At 37.1% G+C, this 20,224-nt stretch overlaps 1 protein-coding gene across 1 annotated transcript; it reads right to left on the reverse strand.

Moving 5' to 3' along the window:
* Positions 1-218: 218 nt before the first annotated feature.
* LOC309500163 (uncharacterized protein) lies at positions 219-19,729 on the reverse strand (the record flags this gene model as incomplete). The annotated part of the gene is made up of 8 exons (XM_082171727.1): positions 19,551-19,729; positions 18,158-18,529; positions 17,193-17,367; positions 16,713-16,840; positions 14,494-14,787; positions 9,112-10,398; positions 1,210-3,225; positions 219-223 (listed from the first exon to the last, which is right to left on the reverse strand). Exons 1-8 carry the CDS (start codon positions 19,618-19,620, stop codon positions 219-221), a joined length of 4,347 nt encoding a protein of 1,448 aa, XP_082027853.1. The 5' UTR covers positions 19,621-19,729.
* Between the last annotated feature and the right edge of the window lie 495 nt (positions 19,730-20,224).

Here is a 20,224-nt window from a genome sequence, read left to right on the forward strand (position 1 = left end):
CCGTTTTAGTGAGATCTTCGTCTGATTTTGTTGTAGTATGATGTGAGGAACTGGTTGACAAATCCTTGGTAAACATTTCAGAGGTGTCATCTCTTGATGCTTCAGACTCTGTTGATGGCAAGCTTGAAAAATAACTTGATGGTGACACCAAACCTTTGGCAGTTGTCATCTCTGAGGTCATTGTGACTGTACTTTCAGATAATATCTTGTCTAAATGTTCAGTCTGAGCAGAGGAGAAAAGAGTCTCTGAGACATCAATGATGGTGGACTCAGATGGTTTTGCTGACAGGTCTTTGTCCTCCATAACAGTCACTGTAGTTGTTGCTGTATGTGAAGTAACATCTTGGCTTGTGAATGTTTGTCCCGTTGATTGCTCAGTACTCAGTGATATTAATGTGTGTACTGTGCTTGATGATGTAGAGTCAAGAGAGGAAACAGGTTCTCTACTATGTGTCTCAGTTGTCTGATCTTGTGTAACTAAAGTATCTGATGAGGTGGACACTAAGATTGTTACTGTTCTGTCAGACGCCGTTTTAGTGAGATCTTCGTCTGATTTTGCTGTAGTATGATGTGAGGAACTGGTTGACAAATCCTTGGTAAACATTTCAGAGGTGTCATCTCTTGATACTTCAGACCCTGTTGATGGCAAGCTTGAAAAATAACTTGATGGTGACACCAAACCTTTGGCAGTTGTCATCTCTGAAGTCATTGTGACTGTACTTTCAGATAATGTCTTGTCTAAATGTTCAGTCTGAGCAGAGGAGAAAATAGTCTCTGAGACATCAATGATGGTGGACTCAGATGGTTTTGATGACAGCTCTTTGTCCTCCATAACAGTCACTGTGGTTGCTGCTGTATGTAAAGTAACATCTTGGCTTGTGAATGTTTGTCCCGTTGAGTGCTCAGTACTCAGTGATGTTAATGTGTGTACTGTGCTTGATGATGTAGAGTCAAGAGAGGAAACAGGTTCTCTACTATGTGTCTCAGTTGTCTGATCTTGTGTAACTAAAGTATCTGATGAGGTGGACACTGAGATTGTTTCTGTTCTGTCAGACAGCGTTTTAGTGAGATCTTCGTCTGATTTTGTTGTAGTATGATGTGAGGAACTGGTTGACAAATCCTTGCTAAACATTTCAGAGGTGTCATCTCCTGATGCTTCAGACTCTGTTGATGGCAAGCTTGAAAAATAACTTGATTGTGGCGGCAAACCTTTGGCAGTTGTCATCTCTGGGGTCATTCTGACTGTACTTTCAGATAATGTCTTGTCTAAATGTTCAGTCTGAGCTGAGGAGAAATGAGTCTCTGAAACATCAATGATGGTGGATTCTGGTGGTTTTGTTGACAGCTCTTTGTCCTCCATAATAGTCACTGTGGTTATTGCTGTATTTGAAGTAACATCTTGACTTGTGACTGTTCTACCTGTTGAGACCCCAGTGTTCAATGATGTAAATGTAGATATGGTACTAGTTATAGTAGAGTCAAGAGTGGAAACAGGTTCTCTTCTATGTGTCTCAGTTGTCTGATCTCCTGTACTCACTGCATCTGAAGAGCTGGACACTGAGATTTCTGCTTTATCAGATGGTGTTTTGGTAATCTCTTGGTCCAATTTGGTTGCAGCATAAATGGAAGAACTTGTCGTCAAGATCTCTTTGATAAACATATCAGAGGTCTCATTTCCTGAACCTTCAGACTCTGTTGGTGGCATGGTTAATGAAAAACTTGATGGTGTAAGACCATCTTTGGCAGCTGTCATCTCTGAGGTCATTATGACTGAACTTTCAGATAATGTCTTGTCTAAATGTTCAGTCTGGGCAGAAAAGAACATAGACTCTGAAACATTAATGATGGTGGGCACAGATGGTTTTGCTGACAAGTCTTTGTCCTCCATCACGGTCGCTGTGGTTGTTGCTGTATGTGATGTAATATCTTGACTTGTGACCATTCGCCCTGTTGATGCCCTAGTACTCAATGTATGTACTGTGTTTGATGAAGTAGAGTCAGGAGAGGAAACAGGTTCTCTACTATGTACCTCAGTTGTCTGATCTCTTCTAGTCTCAGCATCTGTTAAGCTTGATGCTGAGATTGTTTTTGTGGTTTTGTTGAGCTCTTGGTCTGATTTGGTCATTGTATATAATTCTGAACTTATCGTTGTGGTTTTAAACATATAAGATTTCTCATCTACTGAAGCTTCAGACTCTGAAGACTGTAAAACTTTAGAAAAATGTGATGGTGAAAGCTCATCTTTTGCTGTGGTCATCCCTAAATTCTTTGTTGATGGTATCATGGATTGTGAAGCTGCCTCTTTCTGCATTTTAACAGTCTCACTCGATGATGGTCTAAGTGTAAATATTATGCCCAGTTGACTTACTGTTGTACTACGTACTTGAGTTGGCAGCGTCAAAGTGAACACTTCAGGTGTCTGAACACTTACGTCTGCTTCATCTGTATCCAAATGGTCCATATGTTCAGAAGTAGACTCTAGGGCAGTAATAACTGTGGGTGTTGCCGTTTTAGACAAATCATCTTTCTGAGTTGTCATTCCCATGACCTGTGTTATAGCAGCTGTATCTTTGGCTTTGTTTTCTGTTATAGAGCTAGTACTGTGCACTGAACGAGATATAGATGACTTAGTAGAGTCATCAAGATCCAAAGGAATATCTGTGGATCCTATTGGGTGTACATCTTTTACAGAAGGTTGTTTTTCAGTTGTGGTGGTTGATATGCTTGGAATGACAGTTCCTTCAGATATGAGAATCTCCTCTTCACTAATTGTTATGGGAGGTGATGGCGGAGTGGATTCTACTACTATTCCTCGTAGACCAAAATCAATGTCTGGATCAAGGGTTGTGGAAAACAAGGGGGACACCATTGAAGATCCTGACACCAATGATTCATGTGGTGTTCTGCCAGCCTCCACTAATGAACTATCAAATTCAAATGTTGTTTCCATTTGTTCACTTAAGTTGTTTACTCTAAGGGAATCACTTCCAAACTTATCTCCTCTAACTTCTTCTGCCACATCTTTAGGATGAAGTGTCACCTCAAGCTTGCCGTTTATGAAGCTGACTGTTGGGGTCATGGAAATGGCTAGAGAGGACAAGAAATCCCCACTTGCCACAACAGTCTCCTGATCAACCGGAAAAAGATCAGCAGGTATGTCGGGAATTTGTACCAACTGGGGAATGTAAGGATGTTGTTCTCCAAAAGGCATCAGGTTTTGATTAACTGTTGAAAAAAAATGGGGGATCAAAGAAACATGGGATTAAATTCATTAAATTCAAAAGCACAAGTATGGTCTCATTTGAAAGCATACACTTTTTTTTTTTTGTTCTTTTTTTTTTTTGTAAAGTCAGAATTAATTATTGTCATAATGAAAAAATAGTTATAAATAGCTTCAAAGTTTTGTAAAGTTTTTAGAAATGTATTTTTATGAAATATATGAAGGAGAATAAAATTGGCATTGTATTAATCTAGAAATTCATTGCAGCTACGTCTGACCATGTTATATTTTAAATCTGAAGATGATAAGTCTATAAAACTGAGTTTTATTAAATGTTTATAAAGATAATCTTATGTGTTGTTGTTGTTTTTTTCTTTTTTTTTTTCTTTTTTTTTTTGAGAAGACTCTAAAATGCTAACTGATGTTTATTGTCATTTTCTAAGCATCAATTCAGTGTATTGTCTTTATTGTTTTGTGGTGCAAATGAGCCCAATTCAGTCGCAGTCTTTCCTACACACATTCACACCTCTCTGGCCTGGTTATGGCTCTAATTATTATTTTCTTTTGTCTTCATTATAATTACTAACGACTGTCTATTCACGCTGTTTCAATCCTAATTTCTTTGATCAATGTTCTCACTTCACATTTGAATCAAATGACCTTCTTTAAAAAATTGACATTTCTGTGAGCATTCCTATTCAAAATTATTCATAAAAATAACAGCTACACTAAAAAAAACTATGGTTCTTTAAAGGTTCTTTACATGTAGTAACAGTTCTATTTAGTACCGTATTGTCCTGAAGAACCCTTTATATGCTGAAATGTTTTTGGTTTTTTTGTGTTAGAGTTTAGGGTAGAGTTTAGAATCTGTGACTGTCAAAGCCTCCTCATTACTGATTTTCTGGAGCTCAGCTATACAACTATAGTTACTACACAGACTGTCAACTTACTTTCAACAGGTAAATTATTTATTTCTTAAAATGTCTATAAATTATAACTTTCAAAATTGTAACAATCATTTCCTAACAATCATGTCTTTTTCTCTTTTAGTTTAACAGAACATGTAGTGTGAGCAGCTCTGTTCAGTTAAGGATACTCATCTTCTCTTCTCCACAAGTAACAGAGATATGGAATTTATGATCCATATTGTTTGATTTTTTTTTTATTATGACTTTATGCCTAAACATACCCAGTCACAAAAAAAACATTAAAGCTATACCATGACTTTATATTACTTTTACCTTTTAACATGGTAAAAGGATCATTCTGTCCATTTTTGCTCATTTTGGCCTTCATGAACATAAATGTTTTTACATAATCAAATGAAAGAGACACAATGTAACTCTAAACTCAATTGTATTTTTCAGATGCTGTCCCGTACCATAACCTCATCATCTGCAGAGATAAACTGCCACTCAGAATACACACATAATTAGATTTTTTGCACCCTCAGATTCCAGATTTTCAAATAGTTGTATCTCGGCCAAATATTGTCCAATCCTAGCAAACCATACATCAATGGAAAGCCTATTTATTCAGCTTTCATATGATGTATAAATCTCAATTTAAAAAAAATCACCCATGTGACTGGTTTTGTGGTCCAGGGTCACATATCGTGTTAAATGTCAATTGTTATTTATTAATGTATTCAACAACTGTTATTAGAGCACTGTCATTTTTGGTACAATCTGCCATGTCAATAAAAAATAAAAGTACATAAACAAGAACATGCTGTTTTTAAAAAAACCTAAAACCCAAATAGACACAACAAGATTTAAGTCCAGACAGATAGAGGGCTAAAAAACAATATTAATAAATAATTTATATGAAAAAAATATTAATAATATTAATGTTAATAATATGAAGATAATATACTAATAGTAATGAAAATAAATTGTTGAAAAGGTTATTTATAACACCATTAAGGTTCTATATACAGCACTTTCAAAGCATGATTATTTATGAAACCTTATAAAAAGGGTTCTATTTAGCACCAAAAAAGGGTTCTGCTATTGTTACAAGCTGAAGAACCCTAATTTGGTACTGTTTAGAACCATTTTTATTAAGAGTGTAGGAGGCAGGTGCATCTTAGGGTTCGCTAGCATGTTAGCTTAGCACACCATCAACGTATGACAATTTATGAGATTAAAACCATGTTTTTGCTCCAAACTTACTTTATAACACAAAGTCGAGTGTTTTAAATAACCTTCTGTGATCTGATTTGGCGTCGGATCAAAAAATCTGACAGAAAATATATTATTTTATAGTATTCTGCATAATGATAAAGGCTATATCGATTATCATTGCATTATAAATATAATCTATTATTATGAAAATATGAACAGGTGTGTGAGCCAGTACCCATGTCCATCCCAGAGGGAGATTTGGTGGAATTGGACTGCCTGGAGTGGAATTTAAACACCCCCCTTTTTCAATGTATAGGCACATTATAATCTCACAGGATTTAATAGTAGAGGCTGTGTATTTATGCCATATTAAAAATCTTGGCCCAATAAAGCCAAAAAGAAATGGCAAATATTTTAAGTAAACTGCCTAAGTTATATACTGGATCCTTTTAACCAACAACACAATTGGGCTTTTCATTGCATCCACACTAACAGACCCCACAACAACTGATCCTTTCCACAAAAACTCCTTGTTGTGACTGTGTCATCAGAGCCCAGAGAAAGACAGACATCCGGTTCCTTCTTGACTTAGTAAACATGACCGGCTGCCACAAACTAAAGCCCTAAATATCTACCATTTCATCTTACAGAAAAGTTGGTCATATCAGTTAAACATCCCACACAGCTACTGATATATATTTCAAGGTTGGAAAAGGACCAATATTTCCCACAAGCCAAACTTTTGATTAGTTTCGAGATTAGTAGCTGATGTTGGGAACACCTGCAGGGACAGAGGTTAATATCTGGAGACACCTGGTTAAGCAAATAGTAGTCTGGACGGACTGAATGCAGAAAGAAAAAAAAACCTCCTCTCATTGTCATTCGTTTGCCTATTGCCCAACTTTCAGACACAGGGGAATGGTCAAACCCAAAGTTCCCAGCATCATTTTATGCGTCTGTTAAAACAAGCTGGAGCATTCTCAAAAAAGGGAGCAGTACATAGGGCTGAAGGCAGGCACAAATGTGCTTTTGTACCTAAATCATTACCTCACTGGCCTAAGCATCCTGGGTAATGTCCTGGACTCATTAGTTTAATCTTTGTGTCATAATATTTTGACAAAAAATGTGTAATATATTATTATTACACCCTTGCTTTCCTTTGGTCTTATGCTTATTTCTTACAAGCAAACAAGTAGGCCAACAGAAAAATGCTATTCTCACATTCTCTTCACTACCACTTACTCAGCCGTCTCTATACAGATGAGACTCTGCTGTAGAGATGACATCAGCCATGTTGTAGTGTCCAGACATCAGTGCACTAACAGAACTCTATGTTTCCGCTGGTAAGGGTCCAAAGCCTTATTCTGCCAAGCCTGCAGTCACTGACAGAAATCACTGGGAGAACAGATTTGCTAAGGCATCCCCTAAAACACAGCTCTCTAAACTAAATGTTATATGTACTGAAAACAAGCCAAATGGAGGCAGACAGTCAATCGTAAATTCATCCCAGCATGAATATGTGTGTGTGCTTATAAATATGCATGTGTTTTTGTTTGTTAAACTTAAACACATATTTGTTTTTTGATTTCCTTTTTTAATGCTAAGTCCTATGGAACACAACGTGGACCAGTTTGAATCATCATGAAAGCATATTTTTTTTCCTCACAGAATCACAGTGTCAAAAATCATTTCTCTGTACGATTAAAGTGAAGACTTCCGATGCAAAGCTGCTAAATGCCACCTCTGTCAAAAATGAGATGATATTGAGCGAATGCTCTCCGCACATAGTATATGTTCATCATATACTTTCCCTTCAAACCCGCTAAATCCCAGCCTCAGCCCATTCAAAAATACAGGTTCGTTGGCAGAAACTGCTAAACACTACTTCCCTTTGTCAGCAAAAGCCTCTAAGTTCACAGAACCAATCAGAAGACGCGAATCTAAACATAGATTTCAAGATAAATTACGGTGTGTGTATAAACCAGCTTTCAATTATCGAGACGCAATTTTTATCCTGTTAAAAGACATTTTTAGCCAAACAAGATTTGTAATAATATAGAAGTTTATGCTAGAAATGTAAATTTTTTGACAATGGATTGTTTAGATTTGACTATTATCAGTTTAATGTTTACTAACTTAATGCACAACTAAAGAGTAAAATTTTATAGTTATTTATTTATTCTTTTTTATTTATTTTTGATACATCAATTTTATATTTATTTTTTAATATATTTAATATTGTATATAGGTTATTATATTTTAAATATACATTATATTATCATTATTTATTTATTTTTGAGCGTAGTGGTGTAGTTATTATATAAAGCCTTCTATTTGTCTTCTGTTTGTTGTTGTAATCCAATAAAGTGTGCTGTCATTTTGTGTCGTAATGGTTATACTGTTTGAATTATTTTTTTATTTTTTTACTATAATGTTTAACCCTTTTACCTTTATTCAGAAAGGACAGTGAAGAGTGACTGGAAAGAGATAGGGTGGGATTGGGAAACGACCGCGGGTCACATAAGAAACCTGGATCCCCTGTGAGCACTTGGACCTGAATACGATACGGACGTGCAGAAGTGATTTTGCAACTGTTTATTATATCTTGTCCAAAGAGGTTTTTGCACACAAAAAAACCCACGCATGGACTTAGCTGGTATTGTAGCAAAAGACAATAAAAACTGATAAATACCAATTAATTGACTAAAGTGTCATTATTGAAAATAAAGCATTTCAATTACTGACTAACAACCTTTCATTGCCATTAAAGTGAAATTACTAAACCTAAACATAGGAGCCTGATAAAAAAAGGATAATTGAAAAGAAAAATGTCAGACGAACTTAGAGGTTTGTGCATCTGAAGTCTTCAAGTAGCCGTTCAAATACGGCAGACAGTTCTGTTTCGAAGAAGTGAGAGAATTTTCAGACAGAGATAGAACACAAAGAGTTTTGATAGTGCCAAGGAACTGCCAAGTTCTCAGGACTTGACAGAATTAGGGATTTTGGGTACTGCTAAATACCTCTCTATAAACATTTTTCAACGTATAGAGCCACACTTTTTTGGACCCTGGACAGCATCGTTAAAGGCCATTCACACAAAGAACAATCATTCTAACAATAATTATATAGGTTTTATAATAATTAATTCTATAAGACCAGGGAAGTCCACAACCCAGCTATAGAGATAACAACACAGAGGAATTGTAATGTTGGAATCAATACTTTTTTCCAGCTGATGAATGATAAATGCATTGACAGCCAATCAGAATCTACCCGACTTTAAAGAGCTTGAGCATTTAAAGCACCAGACAGCATAACTGCAGCGTGTGCACAGAACACAGAACGTTATTGTCTGTTGGTGTGGATGCTAATATAGTCATAGTTATCTTTATAGTTATTGTTCTTAGTGTGAACACTCTAGCAGTTTTTGAACCACAGTTACTGAATAGTGGTAAATGATGACCATTATTTTTTCTGTGCTGCAAAAATACACTATAATTTGTTGGTCAATAAACCAACAATGAACAATGATCAGACAATGAATTGATAATAAATGAAAATCTGAGGATACGAACATATACTATTATTTTCATGTTTCGTTTATATTATGATAGTTCTGGGAATAATTGCATTTTTAAAATATGATGTTGCTGCCAATGCCTTGCACATCTCTTTATTAAAAGTGATTAATAAGAAAGGACTATTTCAAGCCACTTTCAGAAAGCATGTGAAAACTTCAGAAAAAGAAAAACAAAGATATCATACCTAGGTCTTTAGAATCAGTGGAGGTGTGCATGGCCTCTGTTAGTGTCTCCTTGGGTGCCTTTGAAGGGCCTGATGCAGCTCCTTCTGTGATGTTCATCTGTGATGTATCTTGATCAGTAAGTGAAGGTGTTGTTATCTCTGCTCCTGAACCAACTGTGGCTGAACTAGGTGTAGTTAAACCTGGTGACTTTGTCACACGGTCAGTCAATTCAGCAGTTTCGCTTTCTGAATAGCTGGTGAATGTTTGAGACGCTTTTTGTGTAGATTTGGAGGTTCCAGCAGATGTTTCTCCAGGTTGTGAGCTTTGTATAAAAACAGTGGGTGTAACTGTAGAATCAGTGACGGTAACTCCACTGGAGGTCTCTGAAGGATCAGGTTCTGAGCTTGTGGATCTCTGTGTAGACAGAGGTGGGGGGTCCGCCATAACAACCCCAACCCCAGTCTCATCTTCATACTCAGAGAAAACAGTAGACTTAGCACTCTCAAGAAAAGTGGCCTCTGTTGCCAATGAGAAGGATGACTGTGTGGAATCACGTGATTCAGCTTCGTCTTTACCATTACTGGTCTCACTAGCTGAGCGAGTCGGAATCTGGGTTGGGAATTTATCATGATCACTTTGAGTGATGGATTCGCTAAGTGAGGACGATTCAGTTGTGTGTCCAGATTCTACAGTGTTTACTAATGTTACTACAGAGGACTCTGGTTCTAAAACTCTGTCTGATGTCATATCAACCAGAATAGATTCCTCTGTTTTCCCGACTGCGAACATTGGTTTTGTGCTTAGAGAGCCTGAAAGTAAAATATCAGGTAGAACGGTCCTTACTTCAATGATGCTCTTATCCTCTGGTTCCTCCATTAGCTCTTCCGTGGCTGTGGGAGCTGCAATAGTAAGCTCGTCACGGACCACATCTCCACGAACTTTTGCTTCATCATCAGCCTTCTCAGTGTCAAAATCACTAATATCAAAATCTGGAACTTTTGTCGTGGGAAAGCTTTCCTCAGATTTCTCACTGACTGCAGCTGCATATGGTGTATTGATGGATTCTAGACTGTCAGGGAAGTGGCTTGTCTTTGGTGGTGCCATGCTTGTAGAAAACATAGAAGGGGCGTCGGTAAGAGACAGGTCATCATCAGAGGTTGCCTGTGATGTGTGAGAGGGACTGGCCTCAGAAGTCTGGCCTCTGGTGGTCTCTGTGGCAAAGAATGTAGTGGTGGGCTCCATAGTTGTACCACTCTTGATTGTGACATCCACCCAGGAGGACTGGTTGAATAAAAGCTTAGAGGGGCCTATAGGAAGGGAAAAAATTGTCACAATATTTTGATATTTTGTATTATAGACATGCACTCAAACATGGGCAGATGAGTGCATTCAATCAAAATACATCAAAACATAAAAATACACAATCAAAATGCATATCAAAATACACTACCTTTCAAACCTTTTTGGCAAGAAAGAAATCCTTATTTATGCATTAAATTGATCAAAAAATGACAGTAAAGGCTTTCACATTGTTTTAAAAAACTATTATTTCAAATAAATGCTGAATCCTAAAAAAAAAAACGAAAAAAAAAACATGTATCAGAGTTTCCACAAAAATATTAAGAAGGATAATTGTTTAACATTGATGATAATAATAAGAAATGAGCATGAGCACCAAATCAGCATGATTTCTGAAGGATCATGTTACACTTAAGACTGAAGTAATGATGCTGATAATTCAGCTTTGCCTTGACAGGAATAAATACGATTTTAAAATATCTTCAAACAGAAAACAGTTATTTTAAATTGCAACAATATTTCTGTTTTTACTGTATTCAAAGAAATGCAGCCTTGGGGAGCATGAGAGACTTCTTTCAAAAACATAAAAAAAAACTAATCTTACTGACAGTTTGATAATTACTGACAATTGAACAGTAACAGTAGTTTGAACAGAATAATTGGTTATTAGCTTGCAACCATATAATCTGATTGTTTTTGTTTATAGAAATATAACAAAGTATTACCACTTAACTTTTTTGTTGTCAGATGGTTACTATGGTTTGATCTACTGGTATGTATTGTCTACTTTTCGCCACTGTATCAAAAATATTGTGAACAGGATTTTCAGATAGATCTGTGCTGTGGAAATCTTTCCGTTTTCACACAGCAACTTGCACATTATGGACATCATGCTTGGTTGTATGATTATTATAATTAAATTATTATGAAACATTATCCCACTATTGCCGAAACAAGGCATGATTTGATTATACCGTTCTCAGAGTCCTCGAGAGACCTATATTCCTTACAATTGTTGAAAAACACTTAGGTCATAAAACTTTTTTAATTGTTCCAATCTGAAAGTGATTTTCACCTTCAAATATGGGTCATTTTTACAAAGCATTCTAAGTACATTTCATTGTATGCTATGCTTGAGTTTGGTTGACGAGAATAGCTCATCAGATTACCTCAGAGGCTTTAAACTATTCAGTGAATTTCTTTTATCTGAATGGTGTTAGAATGGTTCCAACAACCTAACAATTATTTTGCAAATTGAATTTCATTCACACAAACAGCTTACATGCTCTTTAATGGCTGTTTAGCCCTTAATTACCATGTGTTCACAAAAAAAAAGTGTCATCTTCAAATACAACAGGCTAGCAGCCAAGGCTCCAGCTGTTCTCTATTATCTCCAGGCTCTTTCTATTCAATCTGATGTCAGCCATGAGGTACTTTTTCCCTTAAGAAAAATGCCTGTCATTCAATGTGATGCATTGTCTGATGGTTTGTGGGATGTTATAATGTGGCAAGGTGTGGTGAGGGGCGAAAACATCCTAACATTTGTCATCCTAATCCAGCCTGATTAGCTCATGTGATTTTATCCACATCTGCCACTATATCTAACATTAGTAGTCATCACAGGGCAAAAGAACATGAGAACCAAACCCATCATGTAAGAGAAAACACTTGAACAGCACTCAATGCCACATGGATCAGAGAGGCTTAACAGAGTTGAAACAGACCAAACAAACACAGAGGTCACAGTGTCGAGGTTTAGGGTGAACCCCAGGTCCATTACTTATCACAGCAGTCAGTGGCTGTCATTCTGGGTGAGTGCCCTGCCTGGCAGGGGGTAGGTTGTCTAAATTAACCTCAGTTGAAAAGATAAACCCCCCAGGTCAGGGGTTAGCGAGACACACTGATTTTAGAGCTCTGGTAGTAGCGCTCTCCTTTATCCACATGTCTGTTCAGATAAGTGCTGGTGCAAATGACAGGAAGAACAGAAAGTCTGACAGCGTAAAGAGTCAGAAAAAAAGGACCAGGTAACACCTAAGCGCTTTTTCATGTTTGTTGATGGCTATAGGTCTGTACTGTGCATCTGAAAAAGGTATTACAGAAAAGGTATTAGCTCTGTATTATGCAACTAAAGGCCAAATTTGCTCCAGCGCAAACTCTCTTTTGGCATTAAAAAACTACTCTCAGGATATACTAAAGACACGCAGTGAAAATATTTGCGCTGAAAAGGCGTGGACATGGTTAATTTTACGGCTGACCTTTTGCATATGCATTTGTGGGAGTTTCCCATTCAGACGCAAAATTTATGGGAGGAGAGTATTTAAATGAATCATGCCAGTATGGCATTACTATGGTTTGCGCTAGTCAGTTTACTGGTATTTGCACCAATATTTTTCAACCAGATGCTTAAACCATTTGCGTTGCTCTTGGTAGATTGCGTTGGTCATTATGGAAATGATCCGGCTGCGTCTGTGTTCTCAAATTGGCGTGTCATCAGTAGGATCCACTGCCATCGGCACATTTTTTTGGAATTGCGTTCTCACGCTAATTTGCCCTGTTTAGTAAATCTGGCTCACAATGTTCTTTGACGAATGGCTTAGATAAACATTAAAGGGATCATCATTTACTCACCCTCAAGTTGTTCCAAATCTGTTGAAAGAACAGTTGTTGAGCCCCATTGACTTCCATGGTATGGGAAAAAAATACTATGGAAATCAATAGGGCCCATTAACTGTTTGGTTACCGATATTTTTCAAAATATGTTCTTTTGAGTTCAGGAGAGGAAAGAATTTCAGACATGGTTGGAACAACTTGAGGGTGAGTAAATTATGACAGAATTGTCATTTTGGGGTGAACATTTTTTTTAATGGTGACTCAAAGAAAGGAATCCTTACCTTTCAGAGACAAATGTATATGCATTAACTAGACGTGCATGATTTTTTTTTTATCAAGAATTGAGCTAAAGTAGGACAATCTATAATTCCATTGTTGTCAGATTTTATTGTTGATCTATAATCTTGATAAATCATTTTGGAGATTTTGTTTTTTGCCTTTTCAAGCAGATATCAGCTGATAGTATGGATGCACTATTTTTAAAAACTCTGGCTAGTACTGCTAAAATTATTATTTTTATGTCAAGGTCGATAACCGATGGCTGATAATAAAATGTTTTGAAATGCTACGAGTGAAATTAGGCATCAAAACATTATAATGCACAATATGAAAAATGGATATTCATTTTGGGATTTACATTTACCAGTGTTTTTAAATTATTACTGTTTTTAAAGATTAACTTTAGGTTAGCATTTGATGACAGGAAAGGTAATTGAAATGTAAAAACGGGAAAATTAAATTTTAATATTACAATTTAAATATCCAGTACTGGCTGCTAAATAAATAAATAAATCTCTAATAAGAGTCATACCATAATACCAATTATATATCTTGCATCCCTACCAGCATTGAAAATAGCTGTTCAGAGTGGTTAGACTACAGTAGTTAGCTCTAGACTAACTTGACTTTGACGTGTCTCAGTGCTGTTTATCTTTTGAGAATGATGCCCCTGGTTGCATAATAGTGTTCTTATGAGGTCATCTCATCTTGGCCAATGAGAACATCAAGTCTTTCTGAAGTCTCAGTACCTACAACACCACAAAGCAAAGTCTGACAAGCATCTGCCATTTAGCCATGAAGCACTACAGTGGCATAACGGACCTCTGAGTGTTTAAACCCTCTTGTTAACCAAGCCCAATGTGGTTTCCTTAGAAACGGGCGGCAACCCAGAATGCAGTGAGTGAGGTCAGTGAATCACTGGAGAATGAGCTACTCTCATGTAAACTTTTCCATTCTCTGCGTCTCAACCTAAAAGAACTTCAATTAACAAAAAGCGGTGCACTGTAACTAATATTCTGCTTTGATTTACTGCCGTTAAGAGGCCTTCAAGTCTGGAGCTCAAGTTTACGTGTGTAATGGGGTAAGGGCTTCAATTTTATGCCTGCTGTGAGAAATGACGTCAAAGCAGCTGGTAAAGTGGCTGTTCTTGCAACCATTCAGGTGTTCGTTTATTACACCATAAACACTTCATGAGCTCAGTGAAAAGTCTTTACCTTTGAAACAGTATGCTCCTAGCTTCATGCTGGGATCCGGGAAGCCTGTTTGATTTCGGTAGCGGTACAAGGTGCGGACACCCAGCAGGCCACCACCACACTGACTTCTGGGTACGGAGACAGGGTGGCGGGCACTGCCGTCAGACAGCCATCCATAATCGCATCTGTCGAGGCCCTGTCTCCAGGCAGCGTGGAGTTGACCAGGTGAGGCCAGCTCTGCATTCATGCGTTCACACTCCGCCTTGGCCTCAGCAAAGGTCATCTTTTGCGTTGTGGGCGCAAAGTAAACATTGCCTGGAGTAAAAACATGAAAGAAACATTATATATCTGAAATTAGCTGCATTTTGAGTTTGTCATAAAAACAGCTTACGTGTTAAATAATTATCATTATTAAAGCTACACTGTGTAGGATTTTCTCCGATCTAGCAGTGAAATTGTTTATGACTACCCACTGAATATTACTTTCTAGCCCCTCCCATTCCGAGGGCGTTTTAACTCCTATACGGTGGCCGTATTATTTCAAATCTGCCGGCAGTCGCGAGTAATCTTCCCCTCGCATTCGTCACGGTGCCACTGAGCGTAAAAACACGAAAGGCGAAGCTTGAATTTCCAGGTATGTCCCTCTTTGGCTAATGTATTTTCAAGATGGAGGCGCAACATGGCTGCCGCCATTCGAGCGACTCGCTCGTATGTATTCTAAATGGCAGATTCTACGCTTACGAGAATACTTGATTATTTGGTAGAAGTAATTACACATTAATGAGCACATATCATTTTGAAAGAACAAAGTGTTTTTTGCTAAGAATCAACTTAAAAAATTACACAGTGTAGCGTTAAAGTCTTGCTAACAAATACATTCCAAATTGCCAGTCAATGAATCAAAACCCAGATCTTGGATCTGGGAGGAGGGGGAATACCCTGAATAATATGACAAATGCAAATTAATTAAATCACTTTCAGAAAATAAAACAAAATATTCAAGCAAATGCTGTGGTGAATAGGATGAAAATAAAAACGAGGGGGAGTTGTTTTCGTGCAGCCTTGGGTGTTGCTGTCAAAAGCTAGAACTGAGGTTTTCATGACGTCCAAGTAATTTACAGCAGAACAGTAAAGACATTCCCAAATCTTCTTTCGTGAGGGAATGAGACATATTAAACACCACAGTATACAACAGGGTGTTCATTTTATGAATCCATTTTCCATTTGCTTTTTCTGATGTTAGTCGTTTTCCATCGCTTTGTCACAACACTAAACTGAATAATGCACTCAGTATTAAGTCTCCTGACAAGATATGAAAAAAAATAAAATAAATATATATATATATATATATATATATATATATATATATATATATATATATATATATATATATATATATATATATATATATATATATATTGTTATTTCTTGGTCATTCTGGCTTTTGAAAAAACTAGAATCTTCTACAAACAACAAATTCTCATCATTATTAGTAAGTTACTTTAAATACATGTATGTAATTTTTAAAAGAATACTATCATGCAAACTATCAGCTTTCAAATAAAATGGTAACACTTTACAATAAGTTTCATTAGTTAACATTAGTTAATGTTACATGACCTAACAGTTGAGCAATACATTTGTTACAGTATTTATTAATCTTTGTTAATGTTAGTTAATAAAAATCCAGCTGTTCAATGTTTGTTCATGTTAGTTCACAGTGCATTAACTAATGTTAACAAATACAACCTTTGATTTTAATAATGTATTAGTAAATGTTGAAATTAACATTAAATAAGATGAATTAATGCTGTAGAAGTATTGTTCATTCATAGTTCAAGTTACGTTAACTAATGTTAACTAATGAACCTTATTGTAAAAAGTTACCTATAAAACTACTGACAGGATGTTCTGATAAGCTGATGTACATTCGGCAAAACAAGTTTATGTTCACATTAGACTTGGGATTGAAAAGAAACTCAGATTTGAATTAAAATAAGAGAGCTTCCACTTCAATGTTTAATACCACAGATGTTCATTGCCAATATGGTTGATATTCATTTTTGGTCATAACCGCAGTTTAAAACCACATGAAATGTGTCAGCATAGAGCAAATATAACAGATAAACTACAGCTCTTTCACATTACCACAGGACTGTTGGCCTTGTCAAGAAGTTTTATTTTATTTTATTTTTGAAAAGAAATAAGTTGTAAGAAATAACAGAATACTAAACTCTTACCCTCAAGCTTATCCACATAGCAGAACACGTCGAAGGTCTCTGTGGGCCTGCGTTTGCCATAAGACCTGACACCAGGTTTTCCAGGCAGATTTCCAAAGCAGCCAGGCCTTGGTCTAGTGATTGGATATCTACAGATAGAAACAATCCACACAGAGAGACAAGTTTCTCATGACTGAAAAATAGTACACAATTATCATTTGTTTAGCTTTTGCAATTTCCTTTTTGTATCAACATGTTGACATATTGTTTAGAACTTATTACTGAGATTGCCAGTAGAGAATATAGAAGTGCAGGTCGTGTGTGTGTGTGTGTGTGTGTGTGTGTGTGTGTGTGTGTGTGTGTGTGTGTGTGTGTGTGTGTGTGTGTGTGTGTGTGTGTGTGTGTGTGTGTGTGTGTGTGTGTGTGTGTGTGTGTGTGTGTGTGTGTGTGTGTGTGTGTGTGTGTGTGTGTGTGTGTGTGTGTGTGTGTGTTGCTTCTAACCTCACTGTTTTATCTGCAATCCAGCCAGCATCACACTGGTCAAATCCATCCTCATAAGCAGCTCTCAGCTGTTCTGCTGTAGCAATGGAGGCTCCGACATCACTGCAGGTCTGTACAGCTTGTTCATAGTTCAGAATGTATCTGCTGACCCTTGACCTGTAGTGAAACACCACGCCTGTTCAAAAGAACAAATAAAACAAACAAAAATGAACATCTCCTAACAAAGACCATTCCATCCATTAACAGTTTCATTAAATAGGGGCACATTGTATTACTGCCATTGTTGTCAGTGACCGCCATAAATTTGAAGACTAATACAAACTGCTTTAGTCCTGAAGAGGTCTGCAAGTTGCTTATAAACAAATTAATAAAGCAAGCAGTGTTGGGACATTCATTTGAACGAGGGGACATTCCATCCACCCCCATAATTGTCGCTTTGAAACAAATTCAAATTAAATGAGTAATGGATCTAATTAAAATGGCAGTGTGTCTTTGCTGAGAGCAGGGTGGTGCTGCGATTCTAGAGCCAAAGCAGTTCAGGGCTGACCCATCCCATCCTTTCACATGGCCTGTGCATAAATCATCCCATACAAGATGCATCCCAGTGTCAATATGCATTACAGTGTATCCAAGCAGAGGGAAGACATTAAGAGAGGCAAAGTTTATTGGAGTGCATTTCACTTTTTACGCAGTAACTATAATCTGGGAGGAGCCGAAACAACCTTAAAATCCCTCAACAATTTAGATAATCTGTGCTTGTGGGTTTTCTCCCATTAACAGTTCCACTTAAAAGACTGAACTTTCATGTATCTATAATTTACTTTGGTTATGACTGTCATTGATCAAATAGTTTTAAGGAATTTCCCATATTGGCAGCATTTGTGCTTCAGATACAACAATGGCGTCTTAAAAATCGTTCAAATTTGAGAGAAAGCGAGAAGACAAAGGTGTTAAAACAATCTTACCATCAACATTTAAACTAACTGTGTCTTGCGTGTCCTCAATCCCAAACATTACTTCACAGCGGTATGTTCCAGCATCACTTGCCCGGAGCTTCACCATAGTTAGAGAAGCATCGCCAATGTCTTCCGGGTGACTCTGCACAGATACGCGACTCCTGTACCCCGAACCAATCTTAATGACGCCATTTTGGGTGACAAGAACAGTCGACTCCACACCCCCCTCAATTTTTGTCCATTTGATGCGCAGGTAATCTGTTCCGGAGGCATTTCTGTTTCTAGGTCCAACAGTTGGGATGATGGAGAAGGAACATGGAAGGGTCACTCTCCCGGACAACAAGCCGCTGACGGGACGCATCACCAATAATGTGCTAGAGACTGAGAGAATGAAAGGCATGAGAAGTATACACACAGCTGCATCCACTGCAAAGCACAGGAAATAATGCCTCACAGTGTTTATGATAATTGAGCTAAAAATTATTGTACTGCCTCTGTGAAGCCTAAGGGTAAGTATACCAGAGACTATTTTCCTGTAGAAGGACAGATAACCTTGAACGGGGGACGTTGAAAGGATCGTAACTGTCAGAAAATCACTATATAGTCGGACCAACAATGTGAGAAATGCTTTGGACAGGTGGGATTACCCCTGAGGGTAGCACACCACCGTGTGTGAGCATGGCCTCTCAGAGTGATGAAGTCAAGCCATCTGTTTGCACCAGACTACAAGAAGTTCCTAATTAAAAGGTATAGGTGCCTGGAAGTAAACCATTAGTGGCAGCTAGGGGACAACAGTTTGTGGGAATGCAGGGTCTGCTCCAACAGTTTGACCAATTCGGGAGGTGCATTTAAATGAATTTTACAATTAAAGAGATAGGTCACGCTAAAATTAAAATTGTATCATTTCTTACCCTCAAGTTGTTCCAAACCTTCCAAAGAGTTTCTTTCCTCTCTTGAACACAAAAGATGATATTTTAAACAATGTTGGTATCCAGACTGTTGATGGCACCCATTTCCTTCCATAGTAGAAATAAAAAAATACTATGGAAGTCAATGGGTGTTGTCCACTGTCTGGTTACCAACATTGTTTCATCTTCTTTTGTGTTCAACAAGTAACTCATACGGGTTTGGAACAGCATGAGGGTTGAGTAAATGGTGACAAAAAAAGAAAAAATGTTTGGGTGAACTATCCCTTTAAGTTGATTTTTGTTGCAAGAAATAAAATCTAATTAGCCCTTAAAACAGCACAAAAAAAGAAAAGCATGCCTACATTCATTTAGACACATGTAAATGCCAGTCTTGCATGAACAAATCCAATTTCCACTCTTACATTCACCAGATAAATACTTTTGAAATATAAAAGATGTAAAAAATAAAAAAATAGGCTAAATGAAAAGCTTACCTGGTCCAGTCGTTGTTTGGTATATGCAGATCAACCACAATATGTGTCTTATATTTAGCAACATCTTCATGGCTAGGAGGTGAAGAGAAGAATCATTGAATCATTGATTTGATAAGTCACTAAAATCTAGTAGTAAACTGAGCTGAATGACTGAGACATTTGCTATCTATTAAGACTCGCATTTGCTGAACGGCGTTACTCATCTGACTGGCGATGTGGTGGTCATACAGAGTGTTTCCTCTCAGAGGGTGGGTGGCGGAATTGAGTATTCAGTTGTTATAATCTCCTGCGGGGGGTGAGGCAAAAACTTTTGCCACCGCACCACTACAAATGTTGGGCTCGTAAAACAACCATTCTTAGATTAGATATAGGCTATAATCAAAATATAGCTTACTGTGAAAGTTAAAAGGCGATGTAGGTGAAATATTTGTTTTATTGTTTCTTCAAATAGTTACTGACTTAATGCATTTGTTTGTTTTCCTTTCGTTTGATCTCATACAGTGTGCGGATGATAAAAAAATAAATAAAAAAAAGTTTTTTCTCAACGTTTAAGGATAAATCAAAGTGGTAAAAACGTGCAGTGATGAAGTCATCACACTTTTGGTCACTCTGAATTTCATTAACCTAGAATCTCTTAAAAGCGAGTAAAAATTGCAGAAATTGCGACAAAAATG

This window comes from Leuciscus leuciscus, assembly GCF_965113295.1.
Source record: "Leuciscus leuciscus genome assembly, chromosome: 5".
NCBI classification, from domain to species: domain Eukaryota; kingdom Metazoa; phylum Chordata; class Actinopteri; order Cypriniformes; family Leuciscidae; genus Leuciscus; species Leuciscus leuciscus.